Source organism: Ochotona curzoniae, unplaced genomic scaffold (assembly GCF_017591425.1).
Source record: "Ochotona curzoniae isolate NIBS_2020 unplaced genomic scaffold, NIBS_Ocur_1.0 contig_908, whole genome shotgun sequence".
Taxonomy (NCBI): Eukaryota; Metazoa; Chordata; class Mammalia; order Lagomorpha; family Ochotonidae; genus Ochotona; species Ochotona curzoniae.
This window is the reverse complement of record NW_024466607.1, coordinates 21,362,370-21,389,204: the sequence shown is the minus strand read 5'-3', so window position 1 is coordinate 21,389,204 and position 26,835 is coordinate 21,362,370. Positions and strand designations below refer to the sequence as shown.

Genomic DNA, 26,835 nt, shown 5'->3' with positions numbered 1-26,835 from the left:
ACACCCCGGGCCCCAAAGCCTTACTACTGGTCCCCCCCTCTCAGGTGACATCCCAAGATCAAGTTTCTGCCCTCATCAATCAGCTGCCCAATAAATCATTAACATTAAACACTGTTTTGGGGAAACAAAGTCCTACTGAAACAATAACACCCCCAGACATACGAATGTTATGAGTCTCTTAAAATACAGAAAATTTTAATCAAAAAATAATACTAGCAATTATAAATATCTCAAAATGTTTAAAGGAGAAGTTCATAAATCCTTACATTCAGAAAATATGTGGAGAAAAATAAAATAATGCAATTATGAAGATCAAAGTAGCGGAAGATACAAAAAAATACAAACTTTGGAAATCTAGAAACATCAAGTTAAACCTCTGAGAACATAGAACATTTAAAATATGGAGTAAAAATTCTCTCATCTCCACTGTATTGCTACATATTTAACTCATCCCAAGATAAAATCCAATCACTGAGGCAAATAAGAGTTCTTTCACCAACCAGTAAGAGACGAAACTGTCTCCTGGCTTCATCCCCAGGAGGTTACCGAGGTACGTTTTGTGAACAAAGTTAGTACAAACATCAGAGAATGGCCTCTAATATCTGTTTTTTAAGTAAGAAAAGGAAAAGCCTTCATTAGCTACGGCAAACTCCTGCTTTTTGCAACGTTGCTCTGCTAATTTACACTTCTCACAGAAATAATGACGGTCACTGCACAGGAGACAGCTCTAAGAGCTAAGAAAAAACATGTTAAAATACAATTTCCACATTTACTCCTATCAGGGACAATACAATCATCTTCATTATGACTGCCACTACAAACTAAGATAGCACACACTTAATCGCACACAAAAATGTCCAAAGCAACCCAATAGCTGAGTCATTATCCACTACAGAGCTTAAGAAGTTGATATAGTCAGTGAGTGGAAATTATATATGTTACAAAAGTAATCTCTTTCTGTAGTCTTTGTTAAGGGTTCTAGAAGTGAATTTCAACATGGTTGCTAACTCTAAAAGTGATTTTCTTACAGTTATCTTCCTACTAGCTTTTGGATACATCCCCCACTCAGGAGTTAAATTAAATAACATTTATACATCAACTGAGTTATACTAAAGATCATGTCCTACCCATTTCTAGCTGAGCATAGATGATAATCTATTATTAGCTTCGCCAAGAATGGGCTAGTCAGCTGGGATATAATAGTCTCCTGAGCTTTATGCCATTTCCTAAATTTAAAAATGAAACTTCAATTGAATAAAAATAGGTACAACGTAACAGCTAGTGTAATTTAATTACAGATAGATTAAGACAAGTATGACACTAACTTTAGAACAAAAAAGAACTAGAAAAGAATCTAGAAAATTAAATATGAAGGGTGGGCATTTTGGCAGTGGGGTAACCATTGTCAACACCTACATACCGTAACTGAGTGCTAGTTTGAGTCCACACTACTTTACTTCCTACCTTTATTTTACCTTGCCAATACGCTGGAAATGAACTAGCAGACAGATCTTTCACTCTCTCGCTCACCACTCCTCCTTTCAAATAGATAAACCTTAAAAAAATAATCCAATGTGGGGACTAACACCACAATGTATCAGGTTAAGCCCCTGCCTGCAGCACAAACATCCCATATGGGCATGGGTTTACTTCCAATTCAGCTCCTTACTAATGGGTTGGGAAAGTCAGTTGAGGATGGCCCACAGCCTTGGGACCCTGTACCCATGTGGCAGACCCAAAAGAAGCTCCTGGCTCCTGGCTTCGGATCGGCGCAGCACCAGCCATTGCGGTATCTGACTTTGCAATAAAAAATAAATGAATCTTTAAAAAAAAATTCCCCTCTCCCTCACTTTGATTTTAATTATTTGAAAAACAGAATGACAAAAAACAAACAAACAAAAACAGGAGCTGAGAGATCTGTCTCGCAGTTGCTCCACTTCCCAGTGAGCCAGACTGAAGCCAGGAATCTGGAACTCTACCAGGGTTTCCCACGGGGATGGCAGGTTCACATGCGTGTGGATCATCTTGCTTGGCTTCCCCAGGTGCATTAGAGGAAGCTGGAGCAGAAGTAGAGGTCCCATATAGAATGCCAGCATCACAAGTGGCTGCACAACGACTGATGTGCCACAACACTGGGCCCTAAATATGTTTATAAATATTACAAGATCAAAATTTAAATTCCCTGCCTGCTATTTTTCAAGAATTTTGTCAGATGTAGTTGTACATTTGATTTTTTCACTTATGGCACTCATATTCCACTTTATTTTCCCATGGCATTAAATACTTTCTGACCATGATTTACTGTTATGATAGCTCATAAATTTCATTATTTAAGCCTAGTTCTAGTGACTACATATAGATGTTTGCGGTTATTTTCTGTATTTGAAATTTTTGCATGTACATTTTTATGTTAAACATCTCTAATAATATAATTAAATTCTTAGCTTTAAAATTAGTGACATAAAGGATATAACAGATAACAGTAATGCAGTAATTACCATTGCCAAGTTGTCCTAAATACTTCACAATATTTTTGGCATACACACACACACACATATAAATTCTAAGCAACTCACAGAGCTAGGCTACTTCTTGCAACAATTTCTGAGGAAGGAAATGAAGGCCCAAAGAGAACCAGTGACTTGCCCAAGATCATAAGCTAGGAAGTACCACAGTCAGGATTCAAATTTGCTAGTCAGTTTCCAAGATTCATATTTCAATCATTATACTAGACTATTAATCCCATGTTCTTCAACCACAGAATGCCAAGTATCCTAGAAATGTTTACCTACGTAAAAATTTACCTGAGGAACCTCTGTTTTAGAAAGCATTTCAGAATATGTTGAAAATTACTATCGTAATTATAAAAGGGGTAGGGGAACAGAGTAGTACAATGAATAAGCCCTCCCTGCCAAAAACCTCTGAAAGTCATTTTGCTAGTAGTTTTAAATACAGATAGTCAAATAAGAAAATACTCAAAAATGTTTAAAATAACGCATAGTCTTGGATTAGGCAACAATATCTAGGAAATAACAATAAAAGCACAAGAGAAAACATAAATGAACAAATTTAAATCATTAAACGTTATTAAGAAAAATAGGACTTCATTGAAATTAAAAATATTTGTGCTCTAAAAGACACCATGCAGGCAACTAGTTAGACAAAGTCATGAAGACGCAAAGCAGAAAAGAAGTTAGTAGGGACTGGGAAAGTGACTGTTACATCAGCATGCAGCTTTTACTTAGAACGATGATAAAGCTTCGAAGAAAGGATGGAGGCTATGGCTGCACAACAAATACATTTAATGCTGCTTAACTGTACATTTATTATACAAATGGTAAAAAAATGTTTAAGCTTATTTTTTTGTTTGGGAAAGCAGAGTTACAGAGTCAAACAGTGATTCTTCTATCAGCCAGTCCACTGTCCGAAAGGGTGCAAAGGCCAGGGCTGGGATGGGCCAAAGCCAAGAGCCTGGAACTTCTTCCAGATCTCCAGCAAGGGTGCAGGGACCCGAGCACTTGGGCTCTGCTGCCTTCCCAGGCACATTGGCAGGGGACTTGATCAGAGGTGGAGCAGTCAGGACGTGAGCCTGTGCCCAAACGGGATGCCAGAAGCTCACGTGGAGGCTTCACCACTAGGCCACAGTACTTGCCCAATAAATGGTAAGTTTTATGTTATTTATTTTACCACAACAAAGATTAATAAAATTAATCGATACCGAGCTCTCCTGCTATCATCTGTTGGCTCACTCGATAAATGCCCACACTGGCCAGGATTGAAGCAGGACAGGCCAAGCTAGGAGCCAGGAATTCTATCCAGGTCTTCCAGTGGGTGGCAGGAATACAGCTACTAGAGCCGTAACCTCTGCCTCCCAGGAGACGCACTGGCAGGAAGCTAGAGCCAAAAGCCAAAAACACTTACAAGCACTTCAACAGTGGATGCAGGTTTGTCAGCCACTAGGTCAAATGCCAAACCTGAGATAATTCATGTTTTTAAATGGTTATGAATTGTTCTGCCCTCTCCCTCTTCCCAAAAAAATACAAATGGTCAGTAAAGATAAGAAAAGATGGAGCCAGACACGGGGCATGGCATGTAAAGCTGTCACCTGCAGTGTCGGCATCCCATAAGGGTACTGATGAGTACCAGTTGCTCCACTTCTGATCCAGCTCTCTGCTAATGCACCAGGGAAGCAGGCCCAAGTATCCGGGCCCCGGCATCCATGCGGGAGACCTAGAAAAATCTCCTGACTCCTGGATTCAGTGTGGCCCAGCCCTGACTATCGTGGCCTTTTAGGGAGTAAACAAGAGGATGGAAGACCTCTCTCTTTCTCTCAATCTGTAATGTGACCTTTCAAATCAATAAAATAAATCATATAAAATCATGAACATATGAATAAATTTCTTATAATATCAGTAGAATGACAAATATAAATTAGTCCATATTCTTCTTAGGTGTTCACAATTCAGGGCCCCAACATGATGGCTCAGTGGCTAAAATCCTCACCTTACATGTGTCAGGATCCCACATGGGTACCAGTTCGTGTCTGGACTACTCAACTTTCATCCAGCTCCCTGCTTGTGGCCTGGGAAAGCAGTAGAAGATGGCCCATGCAATCGTGAGGGGTACTTAGAAGAAGTTCCTGGTTCCTGGCTTCGGATCATATCAGCTCTGGCCAGTGCGGCCACTTGGGTAGTGATCCAGCAGATGGAAGATCTTTCTATCTCTCCTTCTTTCTGTAAATCTGCCTTTCCAATAGAAATAAATAAATCTTTTAAAAAATTTACAATGTAAATGATACAAGTAACTACATGCTGTACACTTAGAATTCACCCTGCTCACTTTGTAGGGGTGGGGAACATCTGGTCTATGGGCCAGAGGAGCCTTGTGAAGTCATCTGGTAGATTAGAGCCCTACCAGGACAACCGCAGGCAGGGCTCTAAATTCAATAACTACATAGCAGGCTAATTTCTAAGCTGATAATTTTTATGGCCCACAAATGACATTATAAATATCCAAATGACACTTGACAGAAAAAAAAATTCTCCAACAATAATTTAATGGGACACACAATACAGAAGATAAAATCAGGGGCTGCTTGTAGTGCCAATGTCCCATATGGGTGTTGCAATTTTTTTTTAAAGATTCATTTATTTTATTTGGAAAGGCAGATTTGCAGAGAGAAGAGACAGAAAGAACTTTCATCTGTTGGTTCACTCCCCAGCTGGCCGCAAAGCTGGAACTGAGCTGCTCCAAAGCCAGAAGCTTCTTCCAGGTTTCCCAAATAGGTGGCAAGGACCCAGGCACTAGGACCATCTTCTCCTTTTTCCTACTGCACATAAATAGGGAACTGGATTAGAACTAGAGCATCCTGGACTCAAACTGGTGCCAATGAGCCCAGCATAATGGCTCAGTAGCTAAATCCTTGCCTTACACCTTCAGGATCCCATACGGGCACCAGTTCATGTCCTTGCTGCCCTACTTCCCATCCAGCTTTCCGTTTGGAAAGCAATAGAGGATGACCCAAAGCCTTGAGACCTTCTACTCACAAGGGAGACCCAGAAGAAGCTCCAGTCTCTTGGTTTCAGATTACTTCAGCTCAGCTGCGACCACTGTGGCCACTTGGGAAAAGAATCAGCAGACAGATCTTTCTCTCTGTCTCTTCTTTGTAAACCTACCTTTCTAATAAAACTACATCTTTAAAAAAGGGGGTGGGGAAATTCAAGGAGTAGGAGTTTCATGTAGCAATAAAAATGACTCTTTGGACACTGACATTCCATATCAGAGTCCCTAGGTTCAAATCCCAGCACCGCTTCACTCCCAGCTCCCTACTCAAGCACATTCTGGAAAGCAGCAAGTGACATCTCAGGTGACTGGCTCCCTGGCACCCACGAGGAAGACCTGATCTGAGCTCTGGGTTCCTGGCTTCAGCTCAGCTGCCTGTGTGTGTCTGCCTAATTAAATACATTATTTTTCAAAACATGAATTCAGACTACGAGATAAGAAAAAAAGCTATAACATGACACATGCTATAAAAAAAGGTAATCATTTCTAAACTGCTGATTTAGTAAATTTGTTCATACGTTTACATACAGACGAAAAAGACATTAATCTAACTTTTTAAAGCATGAATACAAATATGAGTAGTATAAATAGTAAAATCAAGACCATCAAAACAAGATCGTTTTTATAAAAGTATCATTTAAAAGGTTATATTTAAATATTTAATCAGTATACTTATACGCTTTTCTTTAATTCAGACCACTACATGATAAATGTTACAACTCTACTTCACTGTAACTTTTCTTCTTAAGCAGCATACTTGCTGGCAACAGACAAGCAATTAAAACTACCTCAAGTTCAAAAATTCCCTTTGGACACAATAAAAGGTAAAAAGGCCATTACAACATCTTTTAAATAGTGTTTTAGAAGTACCTCTTAAACACTTAATTTAAATCAGAATACCAATCAAAATGGGGTCTCTTATATAGATCAACTTAGTAAAAGATGTAAAATGATTCAAATACTCAAATAAAAGATGTCTATTTATTAAAATTAAAATTTGGGAGTACTTCATCTGAGACAATTTGGATGCTGTGCCAAAAAAAATTTAAGCAATTCTGGGAGGTTTCTGTTGACTGAAAAGTTCATTTGATAGGCTTTTAAAAATTACACTGAAAATACAGAAACAAGCTTTAAAAGAATAGTTAAAACTAAGAAAGTTATTCGTACCTTAACTTTTATTTTCATTCGCAAACTTTCTCAAGACCCTGAGAAACTCAGTCTTGTTTCTGGCATGTTATCTTAGCAGCAGAGCAGGATTTACAACAAGGAAGTGACAATGCAGGTTCTGGGTTTTGACACAGATGGTTTACAATACAAAAAATTGTGCAAGAAAACAGTACCAAGGCTCAGAACCACCTTCTATGCTAAAAAAAAACACGAGAAACTTTGTATTTTTTTTGTTTTTTTACATATAAGACTGCTGCTTTCTTAAAACTTACACTGAGCCAACATCCATAAAAATGCAGTTTCATAGTTTAATTCTTCCCTTAACTCCTGGCTCAAAATGAAGTTTTAAATCCTACAAATCATCAAATGTGTTGAAAATCTTGACTATCCTTATTTCTTAGATACAGTTCACTAAAATGAAAGGTATTTTGTTTGACCCCTCTGCTACAAAACAATTTAATCATGCTTTTCATTAACTTTAGAGTTCACCTTTAATATTTCTAATTAAAATTAATTTATATTACCTCGCTCATTACTTGTCTTACAGGTTTAATTAATAATTGCTTTTTATCTTCATTTGCACTGATTTTTTAATGTTGAAAGTACCCTATTGTGAGTAGCCAAAAGGTCGAAACAAGATGCAAAACTGGAAAACTATTTGGAAATTATATAATCAGAAAATAAATGACAAAAATAATATAAAATCGGGCCCTGGAGCGATGGCTCAGTGGCTAAAATCCTTGCCTTACATACCTGGAATCCCATATGGGCTCCAGTTCATGTCCTGGCTTGGCTGTTGTAGTTCCCATTCAGCTCCCTGATTGGGCCTTGGAAAGCAGTGGGGGACGGCCCAAGGCCTTGGGACCCTGCACCCGCATGCGAGACCTAAAAGAAGCTTCTGGCTGCTGACTTCAGAGATTTAGCCACTCTGCTCTGTGAATTTTTTTTGTATAAAGTTATTTAGGACTTTGGATATCACAGAACCCAGTTTCAAATTTCTTGGTTAAGTTTCTGTAACTCTTCTTTTAAAGTTTTATTCAAACAAATGTCTCAACAGACACTAAAATATTTCACTTTGAGATTTATGGTAAAAATTCAAATTTTGGTCAAATGTAAAAGAAACAACCAGTTATCTCCATTATAAGCAGTAATTAGAAAGCCTCTCATTCACATATTTTGGACACAGTAAGGGCCAAATATATCCAGGTCATGTACACACACACATACACACACACACACACACCCCTCATATAATTCTTTATTAAACTCTTTATTTACTTATTTTCAATATATTTGAAATACAGAGACAGAGATTTCCCACCTACTGGTTCATGTTCTAAACACTTGCATCAGCCCAGGCTAACCAGGCCAAACCAGCAGCCTGGAACTCCCAGCGTGAGTGGCAGAAACCCAAGTATTAGGCCCTTACCTGTTGCAAACTACTGAGAATTCATCTGAGTGGTAACTGATCTATATACCTTTTCTTTTAAAACTATTTTATAAAATAATTATTTTCATTTTTTTGAAAGGCAGAAATATCTACCATCTACTGATCCACTCCCCAAATGCCTATAATAGCCAAGGCCTGGCCAGGCTAAAATAAGGAACCAGGAACTTCATTTGGGTGTCCCACACAGGTAGTAGGGACCCAAGAACTTAAACCATCACCTGTTGCTTCCCAGGGTACATTATCAAGAGAAAGCTGGACTGGAGGTGGAGCATCTGGAACTTGAATTAGGTACTCTGGTATGGGATACAGGGTATCAGAAGTGGGGACCTAGTGGTTGCATCAAATGCCTGTCCCTGTATAGCTTTTCTCACCGTATTTCCCTGCACTGACTCCTTGGAAGTATTAAAATTGGGGGGGAGGGGGAGGGAAATGTTATCATTCAGATGTGCAAACACATACTTTTCATACGGAAATACTTAACTACATGTATCCTTTCAATCAAGCACTAACTTAGAATTCTTCACTTTCACTGTCCTTCTATTAAACAGCCTTCAAGTCAAGGAAGAGACAGACACTCTTATCTCAAGTCTGACTTTCAGCCCTCAAAGTGACAGGTCATGCTATTAACAATGCCCTTTTCAAAAACTCTTCCGGGCTGACAAGTTAACCTAGTTGCTAATGTCCTCACCTTGCACCCAACCAGGATCCCATATGAGCACTGTTTCTAATCCTGACAGCCCACTTCCCATCCAGCTCCCTGCTTGTGGCCTGGGAAAGCAGTGGAGGACGGCCCAAGGCTTTGAGACCCTGCACCCGCATGGGAGACCCAAAAGAAGCTCCTGGCTTCAAATTGGCTCAGCTTAGCAAACCGAAAATCTTCCTCTCTGTCTCTCTACCTCTCTGTATATTTGCCTTTCCAATGAAAATAAATAAATCTTAAAAAAAAAAAAAATAGCCAACCTCTTCCCTACCTTATAGGTCACAAATTCCATCTTTCCTGGTCATTTTACTTCCCTGGCTGTTTTTCCAAGTCTGTTTTATTTTTCCCTGTCTGCTGTTTAAATGTTGTTCATCTCTGGAGTTCTTCCCTAGCTTTTATTTTTCCGGAAATCTAATTTCCCTGGGAATGTACTTCCTATAAGCTTCAACTACATGGACTAATAACTTAAATCTCTCTCTCTCTACATAGATGATTTGATTGCACTCCCAGAATTTATTTTTAACTCTCCTTTTTACTATATCACTCACTCTACTGCATTTCCTTGCCTCTCTAGACACACTGCCAAAGCCTTCCACATTACTATCAAGACATCTGTTCTAAAAACAAAGATCTCACTATATGATTCTATTAGTAACACTCCTCAATTTACAACAGGGTACATCCTGATAAGATCACTGTTAAGCTAAAAATACTATTAAGCTGAAAATATACACAGTTTCCCAAATCTCAGATCTTACTGACACAACACACTGGAGTATCACTGTAACCCCTCGTGTACATTAGGACCTACAGCAGCTCACTAGCACTGCACAACCTGTAACACCATATCCAAAGCCGAAGTCCAAAGTATGGTCCCTTTTTTTTTCTTTTAAGATTTAACAGAGATTTTTCAACGTGCTAGTTCACTGCCTCACCCTGCCCCCAATGTCCCCAACAGCCAGAACTGTGCTTGTCTGAAGCCAGAAGCCAGGAGCTTCTTCCAGGTCTCCCATGCGGGTGCAGAGGCCCAAGGCCTTGGGCCATCCTACATTGCTTTCCCAGGTCCTTAGCCTGGAGCTGGATTGAAAGTGGAACATTGGATTCGAATCAACACCAATACAGGATGCCAATGCCACAGTTAGAGACCTAGCCTGCTACACAACTGTGTCAGTTTTGCATGGTTTCTGTTTTAAGTACATGGCTTTTGTAGCACTGTAAAGTCAAAATATCTCTTCTGTTGAGAATCGCCTGTACTTCAAAACTTTTGGAAGTCCTCACCACTTGATCTTAAAGGAAAAGCAGCACGGCTTGAAGACATGACTTCCCCTACGTTTTCTGTTCATCTCCTGTCCTTCCTCCTAAATAATACCACACAACATCACTCAGTTTCTCAAGCATATCACCTATTTTTACTCTATGTCAATGAGTTAAGAGATGTACTAGTGCTGCCTAGAAAATGTTTCCCCAAAATCCAGCTTCCCTTTTCAAGACCTCTTTCAGATATCACCTCTGGAAAAGCAATTTCTTCTTTTAGGTTGGATTCATTTATTTGAAAGGCAGTTACACACAGAGAGAAACAGTTTGAAATATTCCATTGGCTGCATCACTCCCTGAATGTCCACAACAGGCTGGGTTGGGCCAAGCTAATGTCAGGAGCCAGGAACTCCATCCAGGTCTCCTACACCGGTGTAGGGGCCCAAACACTTGAGCCATCCACAATTACTTTTCCATGCATATTCCCAGGGAGTTAGGTTAGAAGTGGAACAGTAGAGACTCGAACTGGCACCAACTTGGAATGCTGGCATTTTAGGCAGCAGCTTAACATGCTAGAAAAGCAATTCCAGTAGTTCCTTCTTTGTTGTTTTATCATTAGTCATTCCATCATCAACATTTCAATTGCAGTTCACCTGAACAGTGCCATTTATAACCATTATTTCACTGCACTGTAATTAACCTATAGCCATGTCCACCTATGCAGTATCCCTAAAAGTAGTAATTAGATCTTTTCACTCTTGCATCCCTGTCAGCTGGCACACATGTCACATAATAGATGATCAATAGAGAGATATTCAACAAGCAAGTGTGTAACTAATGTTATCCCTATGATAAATACTCTGATGTTTGATGTTAATGTTTAACTATTTTATTTGAAAACAGTGTTGATGCAGATTCAGTCTACGACAAAGCAGACGAACCAACAAGACAGTTTATGGAGATATGAAAAGGGGAAAACATTAAATCTCAAAACTCAATGTTACATGTCAGTTATTCACAGGAGAATCTCTAAGAAGTATAACAGTGTTAATCTTCTAGTTCTCATACTTCGAAGTATAACCTTTATAAAGATTTTTTTTTTGAAAGATAGGCTTACAGAGAGGCAGAGAGAGACACTGGGAGGGTGGGCTCATCCTTGGATCAGTGAAAACAGCACCATTTAGAACTATCCAAACCCCTTGGACAGAACCCCTGGGGTGTGTACACATTGAGACTCTGGGTTGTTGTAAGGTGGTGGTTCCTCATCCCTGGTTACTGGGATGTGTGGAAAGTTGTAAGTGCTTTTCCCCTTTGCCTCTCCCCTTCCCCCAGGAACAAGAAGAAATAGCAAATTTGGAAGCAATGTGTTCACCCAATTTTCCCTAAACCTTGATCCTTCCCACCCTCATCAACCATGTAATCATTATTAAAAAATAAAATTTTTAAAAAATTATGAAACACAAAATATAATAGCTAACAAGTAGGCCTACAACAAGGCAGTTACTTCAGAAAATAATTGTTATTTAAGTCTGTAATTTTCTTAGTACACTTAAGTCTCCATTCTGCTATGATATCAAAACAGTAATAAAGAAAACTAGTAAAGGAAGACTAACAAAGGAATAGGCAATGATTAATTTTCATAATAATACTATCACCTAATGTTTGAAAATAATTTTTAATCACTTTCTCACACATTCAATAGTTTACTTATTATTACATCAGCTTTAAAAACAACTTCAGCTGAAATATAAGATTTTGATACAGTTATCAAGTCAGATTACTGGGAAGAGAGGAAGTGAAATAACTACTAGAACCAAGCAAAACACCAATATACTTACTTGATGCTTACTGAGAACTGCCTACACATAACTGATAATGTACACAAACTTCAACTTCAGGGTATTAATTTTAAAAAGCAAAATTACTACTCCCAAATTTTGCATTTCAAAATCTATTTCATACTGAAATTCTGAAGCAGTTCCTATTACTTAATATATACCTCTGATATTGACAATCATGCAATATTTTCTTCATCATAATCCTTTTATTTCCTTACATGTTACTTTCAGAGCATTAAAATCTATACTGACTCTATCAGAAAAGGGATTTAAACAAATTATTGCAGAATTTTAAATTGATAAAAACAGTATAATTTAAAACAATACATGCAACTGCAATCCATTAATACAACTGCAATCCATTAATACAAGATTAAAAACAATGCTGAAAATAAGAAAATACTCTGGAGTCTTCAAATCTTTCACACTCGGGCCAGGCACAGTAGCCTTGCAGCTGAAGTTCTTGCCTAGCACAGGCCAAGATCCCATATGGGTGCCAGTTCTAACTCCGGCTGACCTGCTTCCCATCCAGCTCCCTGCTTGTGGCCTGGAAAAGCAATCAAGGATGGCCCAAAGCCTTGGGACTCTGTACCCACATGGGAGACCTGCAAGAGGCTCCTGGCTGATAGCTTCAGATCGGCACAGCACTGACCACTGTAGCTGCTTGGGAAGTGATTCAAAAGACAGACAACCTTCCTCTCTGTCTCTCCTCCTCTCTATATATCTGATTTTTCAATAAAAATAAGTCTTTAAAAAAAAATCTTTTGCACTCACCATGAATCTAATCTTCATCATTTTGCAATCCTTCTAACCCAAAGCCAACAGGCTAAAGCAGAAGGATAGTTCACAATCTATCATAATACATGCAAGTTTAGTTATTAGGGTCATTCACATGGATTAAGGGAAAGCATGGTCTCCCTACAGCTCCAATTCCAAGATTTTTAACCCTCTATTTTATGCCTTAGTTTCCTTAAGGTTTCTGCCCTACTGCCCAACCCAGTACCTCCAAACAGAAACCAACCTACTACAGCTGATCCAGTATGTAGGGCCCTCCAACACAGAATCTGCTTGGCAGGGACAATGATCATTTTCCTAGACTCTGAACACTGGGCCATGACTGGGTAGTTCAGCAACTTCATGGAGGCAAAGATCCCTTCCTATCACAAGTTGAAATGCCACCTGTTTTAGGTTTCTTTGAAAATACATTATAGATATGCCACCTAGCATGGCTCAGCCTGGGACTCCACATTTGGAATCAGTGCCACAAGCAAACACAGTAATAGTGGGTGGAGTACTCTGGTGCCAGAGCTGAAGGACCAGACCCATTTTCCAATGGCAGCAAAGACAACAGTGCCAAAGGCATTATCTGAAGTCCAGTGTAAGCACTGAAAGCTAAGGAGGTACCCAGTGTCCAAGGAATACCTCGGGCCACTTCTGTGGCATGATTTTGACTGCAGCTGCAGCATCAGTCTCCAGATTTTTCAGAAATTGTGTGAGCTATCCAAGGACTTCTCAGTGTACTGCTCTTCTTACATCATCCACAGTGTCTATGGGCTCTCACTAAAACTCCAGCTGATAAACTACTCTTCTAATCTTAGTCATCTCCTCACTGCCCTGCTAATTGTTTCTTTCATCTTTACATACCAAAGACACTTACTGATCTCTTCCTTAAATTGTTATTGTCTAATGCAAGTCCCCGTTTCTAACAAGCCTTCCATACTTGATCATATGGTGCTCTTAATTCCATTGAAAACTTAATTTTCCCTAGTTCTTCACAGAAGTTAGCTTGAGTTCCCATCTAAACTATAAAATTCGTGAACACAGAATTTATTTATTTTTATTGGAAACTCAGAGTTACAGAGAGAAGAGACAAAGATCTTCCATCTGCTGGCCTATCAAGTGGCTGCAAATAGCTGGAGCTGAGCTGGTCTGAAGCCAGGAGCCAGGAGCTTCTTCCGGGTCTCCCACATGGACCCAAGGCCCTGGCCCACCCTCTGTTGCCCTCCCAGGCCAAAAACAGGGAGCTGGATGGAAAGTGGAACAGCCAAGACATGAACTGGCACCCATATGGGATCCTAGCAGTTTCAAGGCAATGATCCACCCACTAGGCTGCCATGCCAGGCCCTGAAGCAACATTTTAATAATGACATGATGTCACATGTTGTCTGAGATAGTCTTACAGGTCATTTTGCATGTTTGCTGATCGACTGGAATCTTACCTTTTATTTTATTCAACTTATTTTATCTTTTACCTTATTCAACTCTTCCATTTCAAATCTTTACATAAGGAAAATCAAGTATACCACTGAGTTTTACAACTTTTAACAGCAGAACTATGCAAATTTGGTAGTGTTAGATAACAGATATTAATTAAAAGACAACCTCTTTAACACATTCTCTGAAGGTTTTTCATACAATTTTTTTTTTAAATAACTTACATATAACAGACCCTAAAGGCCTACATTCAAGGAAGAAAACTTTTTCAACAATGAAAAACCGCTTCCCAAAATAAGTACAGATATCACCTGGCAAACACACCACTAAAACAATAAGAGCAGTTATTACAGTCACAAGTTACTGAGTACGTATCCTGGACCAAGCATTCTGCTAAATACTTTACAAGAATCCTCATTAATTCTTTGCAAGAGTCCTGTGAGGTGAATCTCACTACTAGTCTTCTCTAACACAAGGGGAAAACAGAAACAGAATTCTCAAGGTTACCCATCTGGCAAGCAATGGAGCCAAAATTCCAACCTAAGTAATCCAATGTAACCACTTTGGCAGCATTGCTCAGTCACCCAACACATTTGGTAGACATTCTACTATCCCTCCTCAGTTGGGTTAACTTCTGGGTTTGAATTTCCCAAAGAATATCACTGTCTTTCAGGCTTTCTTACCTTAACCACATGCTGTTCCCTTGGTCCTTCTACTGCAGAACACTGAACAGCTCACCTTAGGTCTCTTTTAATCCAGCAAGCAAAGCTCTATTCACTCTTCAACCTGTCACTTAAAAACAACTTTCTCTGGGAAACCTTCTTTCTGTCCATATTTTGTGACCCTAGTTCTGAAGGAAAGCATGTACTTGTATCCCTCCCTTATTCCTGGAAACGATTCATAGATATTAGTATCATTGATCTAATCTATATTGTAATTATATTTTATAGGAATATTTAGCAAGCATTAGAATGTACCACAAACACAGCATACTACAATACTAGTGAAAGACCTAGAATAAATAAAGACCTCACTTTAAATCCAACTACAACTCACTTCCTACCATACGTTCCAATATTTTACTGTCCATGTGCCTATATGTGTCGCACATTTACTGGCAAGTGAAATTAGTATCTTACCACACCCAAGCTCAGATCAGAACTTTAAATTTTATCTTACCAATCATTTCTCACTTTTCCCGTAAAGTTGGCACTACACTTTGATAATACTAAAATTGTGCATATAACAAATATTTCAAAATTGGAAACATACTCACTCTCCTCTCTGTTAAATTTGCTAAAACAAAAGTCAAACTAAGAATAAGACACTGGAGCCAGTGATGTGACGCTGGAGCTGATAAAGCCACCGTCAGCGTTGCAAGCAAGCATCCCATATGGATGCTGGTTTCAGACCTGGCTTTTCCACTCTCAATACAGCTTCTTGCTGACATACCTAGGAAAGTGGTGGAAGACGGTTCAGATCCTTGTGCCCCTGCATACATGGGAGACCCAGAGGAAGCTCCTGGCTCATGGCTTCAGACTGACCCAACCTTGGGTCACTGCGGCCACTGGAGAGTGAACAAGCAGGTGGAATATCTCTTTCTTCCTGTCTAATCTTCTATCTTGCTTGCTCTATAACTCTTTCAAATAAAATAAATCTTAAAAATAAAAAAGGGAGTAGGACACTAATAGTAATGAAGCAGAAACAAACAAAAAAAAACTAAATTGTACTTGAAAAGATGCTTTTAATCCTACTCATTTCCTACAGCTCACTTTACTTTCACTAAGCTATTACTCCACCTAACCTTTCAATTTTACCAGTTCAAGAGGTAATTCATATACCAATACAATTGTTTATTTGCAGTGTATAATTCAGAGATCTAGAATCATCACCAATCAAGTTTCCATTTTCATCATTTCGCAGTTATTCTCGCTGTGTCAGGGTTCCAGAGCATCAGAATGAAGAGCACACATATGCACAGGTTCGTCACCTGAGTCGGGCTGGAAACCCAAGGTAAGCTGTTCAGTGGCCCTGAGGGAGTGTCCTTCTGCAGAGAGCTCAGCCTTGTCTTTTAAGGCCTTTGACTGAAACACCCACTCACAAAATAGAACATATACTTTGTTCAAAGTCCACTACTGGTATAAAAGTTGATCACATTTAAAAATATATACATTCATGTCAACACATAAGCTGATATTTGACCAAGAACTGGGGACCACAATCTTGCCAAACACACACATAAAATTAACTATGAAGGGGCTAGCATGATGGCTCAACTGGTTAAAACTCGGCCTGCCAAGTGCCAGCATTCCATATGGGCTGGTTCTTGTCCGTGCTGCCCCACTTCCCATCCAGCTCCCTGCTTGTGGCCTGGGAAAGCAGTGGGAGATGGCCCAAAGCCTTGGGACCATGCAACTACATGGGAGATCTGGAAGAAGCTTCTGGCTTTGCATCCATTCAACTCTGCCCATTGCAGCCATTTATTTAGGGAGTGAACCAGCAGATGGAAGATATTTCTCTCTGTCTTTCCTTCTCTGTAAATCTACCTCTCCAACAAAAAACAACCAAATCTAAAAAAAAAAAGAATCACTACCAAACTTCCTGTTATCCAGTTCCTAACAAGCACTAATCCACTTCCTGTCTCTGAATTTGCCTATAAATATTCATACACCCAGAATTCCTGAATAGGCAGCCTTTTGTATCTGGCTTCTGTCACTGAGCATGGTGTTTTCACGGTTCACCTAAGCTAGATGTATCTGTACTTTACTGCTTCTCTTTTTAACCACAAATATATTTCATTTTACCATCTATACATATTTTATCTATCCGCTCATCAACTGTTTGACAGGCTATTTCTACCTTTTGGATATTATAAATAATGCTGTTGCATTCATACACAAGTTTTTACATAGACATGTTTCTGCTGGATACATATTAGGAGTTAAAACTGTTGGATCATTGGTAATTCTGTAATATTCCCTTTTACTTTGCAAACCTTTTAAATGAAATTCACAACTAAAAAGTTTATGTTTTTTACAAACATAAGCTCCGGCCTGGCACAGTGGCCTAGTGGCTAAAACCCTCACCTTGCATGCAGCAAGATCCCATGTCAGCATTGGCTCATATCCCAGCTGTTCCACTTCCCACCCAGCTCCCTGCCTGTGGCCTGGGAAAGCAGTTGAGGACGGCCCAGAGCCCTGGGACCCTGCACCCGCATAGGAGACCCAGAAGCTCCTGGCTCATCTTTTTCTCTGTCTCTCCTTCTATCTGTAAATATGACTTTCCAATAAAAATAAAAACAAATATATATCTTTAAATGTCTATTAGTAGGCTTTTAGTTCAGGTGAGAAAAAAACCTAGATTCTAACTCCCTCAGTTATATGACTTGATGCAAATAATCTCTAAATATCAAACTCTTTTTAAATAAAAAGGACATAGACTATAACTATTGAACTTGCCTCCCGAGAGCATTATACTGATCATATGAAGAAAGCACAGTGAGCATTATATAATCTCACAGAAAAGTGTTATTTTGCAGAACATATACATAATAACTCAAAAGTTATATCACCAAACACAAGATCACCTACAATCCCAAAACACTGAGCAAGGTGTCTTGCCCGTAGCAAATGGTTAAGTAGGGATTTGTGCAAAGATTACATATCTGTAATTGAGTCCAAGATCTCAAATTGAGAACCAATTTGAATGAGTATCTGTGCTTTGAGCCTCCAAGGGTTTGCAGAAAAACAGACCGCTCCGCCATCCACATTTCATTCTCTGAAATATTTGCAGAGTACCTATTCCCCTGCTCCCAAGAGTTGGTTTGTTGTAGGGCAAGAGTACATTCGCATCAGAGTTATTTTGCTGTCTATGTCCCACAGTGCAGTTGCACACAAATGCCCATGAAAGTACAGAGGAAGCAGCAATTACTTCTTCCATTACTGGGAGTCAGGGAAAGTTTCACATTGGAACTGAGCCTCAAGGGATAAAGGGTAGAGGTCATTCTGGAAGACAAAACAGCAAAAAAAAGGCACTTGTTTTAGGAACAGCGAGCACCGTCACAGTCAATACCCAAGAGTCTGGGAAGAATGAAGGCAAAAATGGTAAAGCGGAGATCAAAGGAAAGGAAACAAGAGACAGAGTTTTAAGTCTACAAATAAATGGAGCAATAACTGAGACTTTTAAGCAAGGCTGTAAGCTGTCCACGGTGCCAGCAGAAGGCATGGGTCCAAAAGAGGAAAAAAGTTTCAGGCCATTTCAGCAATTGATAAATGGGATCAATTTTCTTGATCCAAACAACTATGACATAATCATGAACCAATCTCAAAAAAAAAAGTATCACAATGTTTTCACGTAAAACTCTAAATAACAGCTATTCCCCTCCCTGTTTACCAAAGAGAATAGATACTAAGCTCTAATGCAAATGCCACTAAGAAAAACAAATACAAGTCTGAGATAATAAAATGTGAATTTAGGTGCTGGCATTGTGGCACGGCAGGCAAGGCCACAGCTTGTGACACTGGCATACAATATGAGACTTGGTTTGAGCTCTGGCTGCTCCAATTCTGATGCAGCGTCCTGAATATTTGCTGGGAAAGCAGTGGCAGAAAATTAAAACACTTGGGCTCCTGCACCCAAGGGAGAACTGCAAGAAGCTCTTGGCCTGGATTACCCTTGACTGTTGCAACCATCTACTGAGTGAACCAGCAGGTGAAAGATCACGTTGTCTCTTTGTCTCTCTGCCTTTAACTGTGCCTTAAGAAACTGTGCTGGAAGGAATATTATTCAGCCATTAAAAAAAAAAAAGTGGTCCCAACTGGAGACCGTTATGCCAATCCCAAAAGGACAAATACCATATATTCACTCTGATATGAGGTAACTTTCAATCCAAAATACAAAACGAAAAGAAACAAAGGTAAATAAGTATTACACTTGTAACCTCACAAATGAGACATGTAATGGAAAGCACAGTACCAGGAACCAGAGGACTGGCAGTATGCATCTCCACTCGTGAACAGAAGTAGGCCCCCAGCAACACTGTCAAATACACCCAGACAACAAAATACTAGACTCTCCCCACTGCTTACACCTGCAGTGTCAGGACATACACAGAGCTGAACAGTGGAGTCCAGACTACAGCTCAAGGACCATATCACTGTAAAATCTCAGGGGACAATGGGGAGAGGAGCAGGACAGGCGGAAGAGGAGGAAATGGGGGGAGCCCTATGCCTGCAAGACTGTAAACTGTTAAATAAGAGTCTAAAAATTATAAGAAGTAAAGAAATAGATAAAAAATAAGTTGTGAATTAACCTAGGGACTAGTCAAATAGCTATGCAGGGAAGAAAAATGTCATAAGTAGACATCCATATATTCTTTTAAAGATTTATTTATTTTTATTGGAAAGACAGATATACAGAGAGGAGGAGAGACGGAGAGGAAGATCTTCCGACCATTGAGTCACTCCCCAAGCGGCTGCAATGGCCAGAACTGAACTGATCCGAAGCTAGGAGCCCAGAGCCTCTTTCGGGCCTCCCACACAGGTGCAGGGTCCCACGGCTTTGGGTCATCCTCGACTGCTTTCCTAGGTCAAAGGCAGGGAGATGGATGGGAAGCAGGGCCACCAGAAAACAAAATATGGGATTCCAGCACGTCCAAGATGAGGACTTAGCCACTAGGCTACTGCACCAGGCCCTACCCATAATTTTAACAAACTAAAACAATAAATATTTCATCAATTTTCCACTGTTGTGAAAAGTAACATGGAAGGAAATGAGCATATTTTCTGAATATACACATTGGCTTTCCACATGTGTTCATATTAGTATATCTTAAGTAATGCATGTATCAAATAAACAATGCTCTCATAGAAACTAGCACCTCTTAGTGACCTTCATACTTCCAGCAACAAAATGATTAACAGCAAGTGTTTGGTGCAGAGGCCTAAGCTTTCCTTTAGCATGACCAGATCTTGCACTGCAACTCCTGGTTTGAGGTCTGTCCTACACTCCCAATCCAGCTTCCTGCTGACGGCAGCCAACGAGGCAGCACAGTGTCCCTGTTACCCACAAACAACGAGGTGGACTGGAGTCCTGGTGTGGGCCTGGCCCAACTTTGGCTGATGGGGCATTTAGGAAATGAACTAGCAAGCAGAAGATCACTAATGAAAATAGGTAAGTAAAATATCAAAAGAAAAAAAAAAAGTTCTTCCATTTAAAATAAATGCACAAACAAAAATTGAGGGAAAAAAATAGGGGTCCAGTGCAGTAGCCTAGTGGCTAAAAGTCCTTGCCGTGCACACACCAGAATCCCATATGGGTGCCAGTTCTAATCCCAACGGCCCCACTTCCCATCCAGCTCCCTGCTTGTGCCCTGGGAAAGCAGCTGAGGACAGCCCAAAACCTTGGGACCCTGTACCCATGTGGAAGACCCAGGAGAGGTTCCTGGCTTCTGGCTTCAGATCAGTGCAGCTTGGGCTGTTGCAGCCACTTGGAGAGTGAACAACAGACAGAAGATCTTTTCTCCGTCTTTCCTCCTCTCTGTGTGTCTGACTTTACAGTGAAAATAAAATGAATCTTTAAAAAATATTTTAAAAAATTAAAAATTAGGTATTAGGTGTCCAGTAAAATTAACACAAAAACAAACAAAACCAATGAATATATGATCCATCATCCAACCAAGAGCTAAAGCAATGATCCAATCACCTTTCGAGGTGAAGGAAGATGAAAACGGTCTTTATGACGAATCTTCCTCTGTAATGATTTCCTTGCAACGTCCCCGACACATGCAAGATCACTCCTGCTTCTATGTCTTTGCTGAAGTTCCTCCCATCCAAAATTCCTTTCCCTAACACCGTGCCCTTTTTGAAAACTTGTAAGGTCTACTTCAAAGGACATGGCAGCTAAGAAACTGTCCTATCCGAAACCTGCAGTTCATGCAGAATTTTTTCATTTGCTCTAGTTCTAAGGGACAATTTATTTTCTTTTAAAGGTGTATTTCTTGGGGCCCGGCGCGGTGGCGCAAGTGGTTAAGGTCCTCGCCTTGCACGCCCGGGATCCCATATGGGCGCCGGTTCTATCCCGGTAGCCCCGCTTCCCATTCAGCTCCCTGCCTGTGGCCCGGGAAAGCAGTCGAGGACGGCCCAAGGCTTTGGGACCCTGCACCCGCGTGGGAGACCCGGAAGAGGCTCCTGGATTCGGATTGGCATAGCATAGGCCATTGCACTCACTTGGGGAGTGAATCATCGGACGGAAGATCTTCCTCTCTGTCTCTCCTCTCTGTATATCCGCCTTTCCAATAAAAAAAATAATAAAAATAAATCTTTAAAAAAAAAGTGTATTTCTTTGTATTTGAAAGGCAGATTCACAGAGCATAGAAGAGACAGAGAAAGATTCTCCATCCGCTGGTCCACTCCTCACGGGGCCACAACGGTTACAGCTGAGCTGATCCAGGGCCAAGAGCCTCCTTTGAATCTCCCGTGTGCGCGCAAGGGCCCAAGGACTTGGGCTGTCCTCTGCGGCTTTCCCAGGCCACTAACAGGGAGCTAGAACAGAAGAGTAGCAGCCAGGATGAGTACCCATATGGGATGCTGATGTTGCAGCTGGAAGATTAGGTTGCAATGCCACCGTCCCAGCACTGACGATTCAATTAACACTGTCACCTTTTTTCAATTTCTGGCATTTGATCATTTTCATTCCTACTGCCAACCTAGTCTATGCCCTTATAAAAATACATTCTAGAGGAACGAGCCAGCAGATGGAAGGTTTCTCTCTCTCTCTCTCTTTGTAACTCAGTCATTCAAATAAAAAAAATATACATTCTATATAAGCTGCTAGTATGCCTTGGAATAGCTCAGTAGTTATGAAATTGGGCTTATGGCTCCTAGAGGTAAAAGTCAAAACACCTAGGTTCAAATTCCAGCTCTTCCATTTATTAAGTTATAGGAACTTGGGGAGTTAAACATGGAGCTAACCTCTCCATGTTTCAATTTCCTCAGAGGTTGATGTGGAAAAAAAAAATAAGCACCTACCTCAAAAAAAAAAAAAAATGTTAAAATAGAGAGCATATAGAACAGGGCAAGCAAGCTACATAGAATATACACAAGTGTTAGTTAAGCTGCTGGCCGTTTTTCCTCCCCCAGGCCACTGGATACACTATTGTCATGCCACTTTTTCTTAAAGAATGGTTTTGTTATATTAGCGTTCTGTTCAGAACTCTCCTTGGCCCTCCATAACCTAAGGGTCCATGTCTGCAGCTTGGCACTGCACAACTTGGCACCATACTACCTATTCAGCTTGATTTACTTGACACCTTGTATATACAAAATAGCAGGAAATACACACAGTCATTCTCCTCCAGATCTGACAACTACACAGAGGGGGCACAAACATAAAAAGTCACAAAAATGGTTGCCCACCATTTTCCAAAAGATCTCCTCAATCCAACAAAATCAGTGTTCTTGGCATTGGAAAAATGCTAAACCCATTCAAAATTATCTGCTTGCTTGCTTTATTGCATTTTCAATACTCAAGCCAATGTATATGCCCCAATTTTAAAGTCTAATTCAAACACCAGTATCCTTATATCCTTTAAACTCGAATCATCTTATCTGAATCAGCTTTTCCAAATGTATAACCACCTTCACTACCCAGTACATTAGTTCCTAGAAAGAAGGAATAATTACATCTAGCTCTTGCTACTTCCTTCCCTCCTCACCACAAGGACTTTCACAGAAAAAGATCACTATGATAGAAAAACACACTCAAAAAAAACACACAGTGAGTTCAAAGAAAAGACTGGAAGTAGACAACTACTACTAAGTGAAGTACAATAAGGCTCTGTGGTAAACTACTGTGCCAACCACGAGTCTGTCAATAGTCCCCAAAACCTTCTATCAAACAGGGTCATGCAATTAAAAAGTAACAATCTATTCACTATCCCTTCTATATAACCACCATCTAGGTAGCTTTATTTGTTCAGTGCTACTTTGAATCAACATGATTAAACATTCTACTGTCTGTTACTTAATTTGAAGTTGGCCTTCAAGGGCCAGCTTTCAAGCAGGGCAATAACTCAACTGCTAAATGCTTGGGAGGCTGACTGGGAAAGACATCACTTGGAGGCAAACCTGCAGGTTTAAGTAAAATAAGATATTCCATGAATTTAGCATGAGAAAGTGTCAATAGGGGACAGTGCTACGACACAGGTTAGGTTGCTGTATGGAATGTTGGCACCCCAAAGGGTCACCAGTTCAAGCCCTAGTTGCTCCCCTTCCAATCCTACTCCCTGCTAATGCACCTAAAAAAGCAGTGGAAGATGGTCCAAAAACTTGGACCCAGATGGAGTTCCTGGCCTCCGACTTGAGCACGACCCATCAAGTGAACCAGCAGATGGAACATCTCATTCTATCTATGTTCACTCTCTGTGACCCTGTCTTTCAAATAAATAAATAAATCTTGAAAAAAAAAAAAAAGGACAAGTCCTTACAAATAAATAAACACATAAAAAATAAAGGGATAGCCTCATATCCAGAGTTTTACTTTATCCAATACAGTGAGGGAGCGAGGCAGAATGGCAGAAATAAGCCCAATCTACCCTTCAAAGCTAAGGCTTCCTAAGTAACAAGTTCCACTCACAGTTTTAACATGTCATCCAATTCCAAGCTAAACATTCCCTATTGATCTACTCTTAGTCATTGCAAAACCAGCCCACTGTGAGGACATTAGTACAGCCATTAGTACAGCACCTTTCATGTAAACACTACTTTTCAAAGGTTTTTTTTTTTTTTTTTTAAAAAAAGGAGTCTCCTTTGAGTTCTGAAGGAAAATAAGTGAATTGATGGCGTATGCACATACATTCTGAGAGCAAACCAGAGCCAAGCCCTTATCTAACTATGTAGAACCCAACTGGTTGCTGAGGCAGTGGAGGAAGGGGAACAGCGAGCAAAGAAAGTAAAAGGTGGTTAAGGTAGCAGTGGCTGGAACCAATGTGCAAATTCAAAGGCCAGAATGGTGAATTCTATGAATGACTGTTTTAGAAGAGTGTGTGTATTTTGTGCAGTCTTTGAGGCACCTAAACTTCAGCTTCTAGGGACCAAAAAAAAAGTCTACTCCATAGGTAAATAGACACCTGGTATCATCTGGTATTACAGAGAAAAATGAACACACTTTCCAGTTCTGGCCCCACACACAGAGTAGGTTATGGGGATTATGCAAGCACACAGCACTTGGGCAATCCTTCCCTCCTTTCCTTAGAAAATAATTTATATAATAACTCCTTAATTCAGTAGCTACAGGAGCAGCACTGTTCGCTCCTCCTTGCGAGGCTCGGCTTTCCTTCGCTGCAAAGCACTGAATCCTGAAAAAATTCAAATTGTTCTTTTAAGGAAGACTTAATCATTTATCTCAGAAAAGGGCAAAAAGTCAGGCAGCGAAATGTGAGCTATTCCTATTAAGTCTTACATAACTTAAAGTTGAAACGAATTCAGTAGTTCAATTAAAACCTGAGGCTGGAGCACAAAGATGAGCTCTCTGAGTACAGTCCTCACACACAGTTTTTAAAACTTGAAGGGCTTAGTATTTCCTTAATACAGAAGCACAGATCTGTATAGTCAGTTGGGATATCAACAGAAAAATGCTGAAATTGTTATACTCGAAAGAAGTATCCCCTTTGGAGAAGGGGGTAATTAACAGAAGTGTAGTTTCCTAACACTAACTTCTAAAATGTCATCTCTGTAAGGGATGACACCAAGAAGTAATTTCCAAAAGCAATACATATATGTCAGCTATCCACTGTCACCTGTAAACAAGACTGAAAATGTAAAACCACAGATGCTCATGCTTTATTCAACTGACTGCCAATTACTCCTTCCAGGGTGAACACCTAGCAAAACTTCTCAACAGCATGAGTTCCACACGAGCATCTGCCCTTACTGGAACAGGCCCTGATCTCAACTCGACTCACAGTCCAACCCCCCAGATAACCTGAACCCTGTTGAAAAATCGGCCATGGATGCCCTGCTTGGCTTCCCGCATTGAATCCACCTTTCTAAAAAGCCTGAAAGCGAGTCTCCAAGCCCGGCTATCTAGTTTTCTCCCACCAAATTAGGGTTTGTGGTTTCACTGGGAATGATCAGCACTATCAGGCTGCCCATCGCCCTCTGAGGCATTTGGTTACAATACCTTCTGTTTTCCATTCAACCACCTCACTGCCATTTCCCCCAGAACCAGAGCTGCCTCCCAGGCTCTGCGCAGTGTTCTCTCGGAGGGTGCAAAGCCTGGGATCCTGCATCACAGCACCTCCTGAGAGAGGGCCAAAGGCAAGGCAGGTAGAACACGCAAACACGCGGCGCCAAGACAACGTGGGTGACATTACCTTGCCGGTCTTGTGATCGAACCAGACGAGAGCATGGTTCCTTGATAGCACTTTGCAGTCAAAGGTGGCATTATTCTGCGCCGGCCGGCAGCGGGCCACCGAGCGGCCGATTTTGATGGGCTCGTCCAGGTAGACATGACGCTCCTGAAACGGGTGCGAGTTCGGGCGGCAGGTGAAGATGGCCAAAGCTGACGGCATCGAGGACAGCCTGGGGGTGCCTCTCCTACCAGGGACAACGAGGAGTTCCTCCAGATCTGCACTGTCCTTCACCAACGTAGACTCCCCCTGCCTATGCCCCACCTTCCCACCCCCCCAAAAATTTTTTTTGCCAATTATAACAAACTGCGCATCGTCTAAGAGTAACCAGGGCACATCAGCAGCTCTCGACTGGGGTGGGAAGATGGCCCATCGCTTCCTTGCACATCCAGCAGCGCCCCAATCGCATACAGTCCCCCGCTGGCAGCAGCCTCTCTCAGTCCATCTTCCCTGGGAAGGAAAGGCTCACACATCGGGCAGCTTCGGCCAACACAACTCCTGGAAGACACTTCGGGGGGCAGACAGCGATTCCTGGGCAGTGCTGGCGATCGCGCGACCGCAGTCCCCTCTCGCTGGCGGAAACGGTGCAGCACTGCAGCATGAACGAAGGGGTCCGTCCGGGGACTGTCGGCTGCAAGGTCCTCAGGGGGCTCGAAGGGCAGCCGCCGCCCGTCCGCAGGGGCCCTGGGTGGCGACGAGACGCGAGCAGAGGCCAGCGAGGAGCTCTAGGCGGCCAGCGGGACAGTCCGCATCGCCCCTGCTGTGCACACCCGGGGGTCCCCAAGCCCCTTGCACGGGATGAACCGGCGGCGGTGGCTGGGGTCTCCCGCGCGCGAGGCGTGGGTGCAGGCAGCGGCCAAAGCCGGAGTCCCCCGGCACCTGGCGGGCGTCTCCGCGACCAGGGCGGGACCCGCTCCGCAAGCAGGCCGGTGCGGACCGGAGCGAGGCCGGCGGGAAGTTGGCCCCCTGGACGCCCGGGCTCCCGGCGGGGGCTGCTCAGCACACGGGCCGACTCCCTTTCAGGGGCGTCCCCGCGAGGGTCGCATCTCAGGGACGGGCAGCCCCGGCTCTAAGCGGACGGACGGGGAGGTGGGGGAGGGAGGCTGGCCCGGAGGTTGAGGGAGAGGCCTGGAGGCCCCGGGGCTGAGTCCGCCGCAGCCTCCACTCGTCGCGGCCAGCGGGGCAAGGCTCAGGCTGTGCCCGAAGAGGCAGGAAACTTTCCGACCTGCGGGGGGAAAAACAT

At 41.5% G+C, this 26,835-nt stretch overlaps 1 protein-coding gene across 1 annotated transcript in view; it reads right to left on the bottom strand.

Annotated features, from left to right (window-relative positions):
• The window catches only part of LOC121165995 (sarcolemma associated protein), a 117,651-nt gene extending 91,302 nt beyond the window's left edge, over positions 1 to 26,349 (bottom strand). The window contains exon 1 of the mRNA XM_040995021.1: positions 25,557 to 26,349. Coding sequence (XP_040850955.1) covers positions 25,557 to 25,754 — 198 coding nt within the window. The 5' untranslated portion in view covers positions 25,755 to 26,349. The remainder of the gene's footprint in view (positions 1 to 25,556) is intronic.
• Between the last annotated feature and the right edge of the window lie 486 nt (positions 26,350 to 26,835).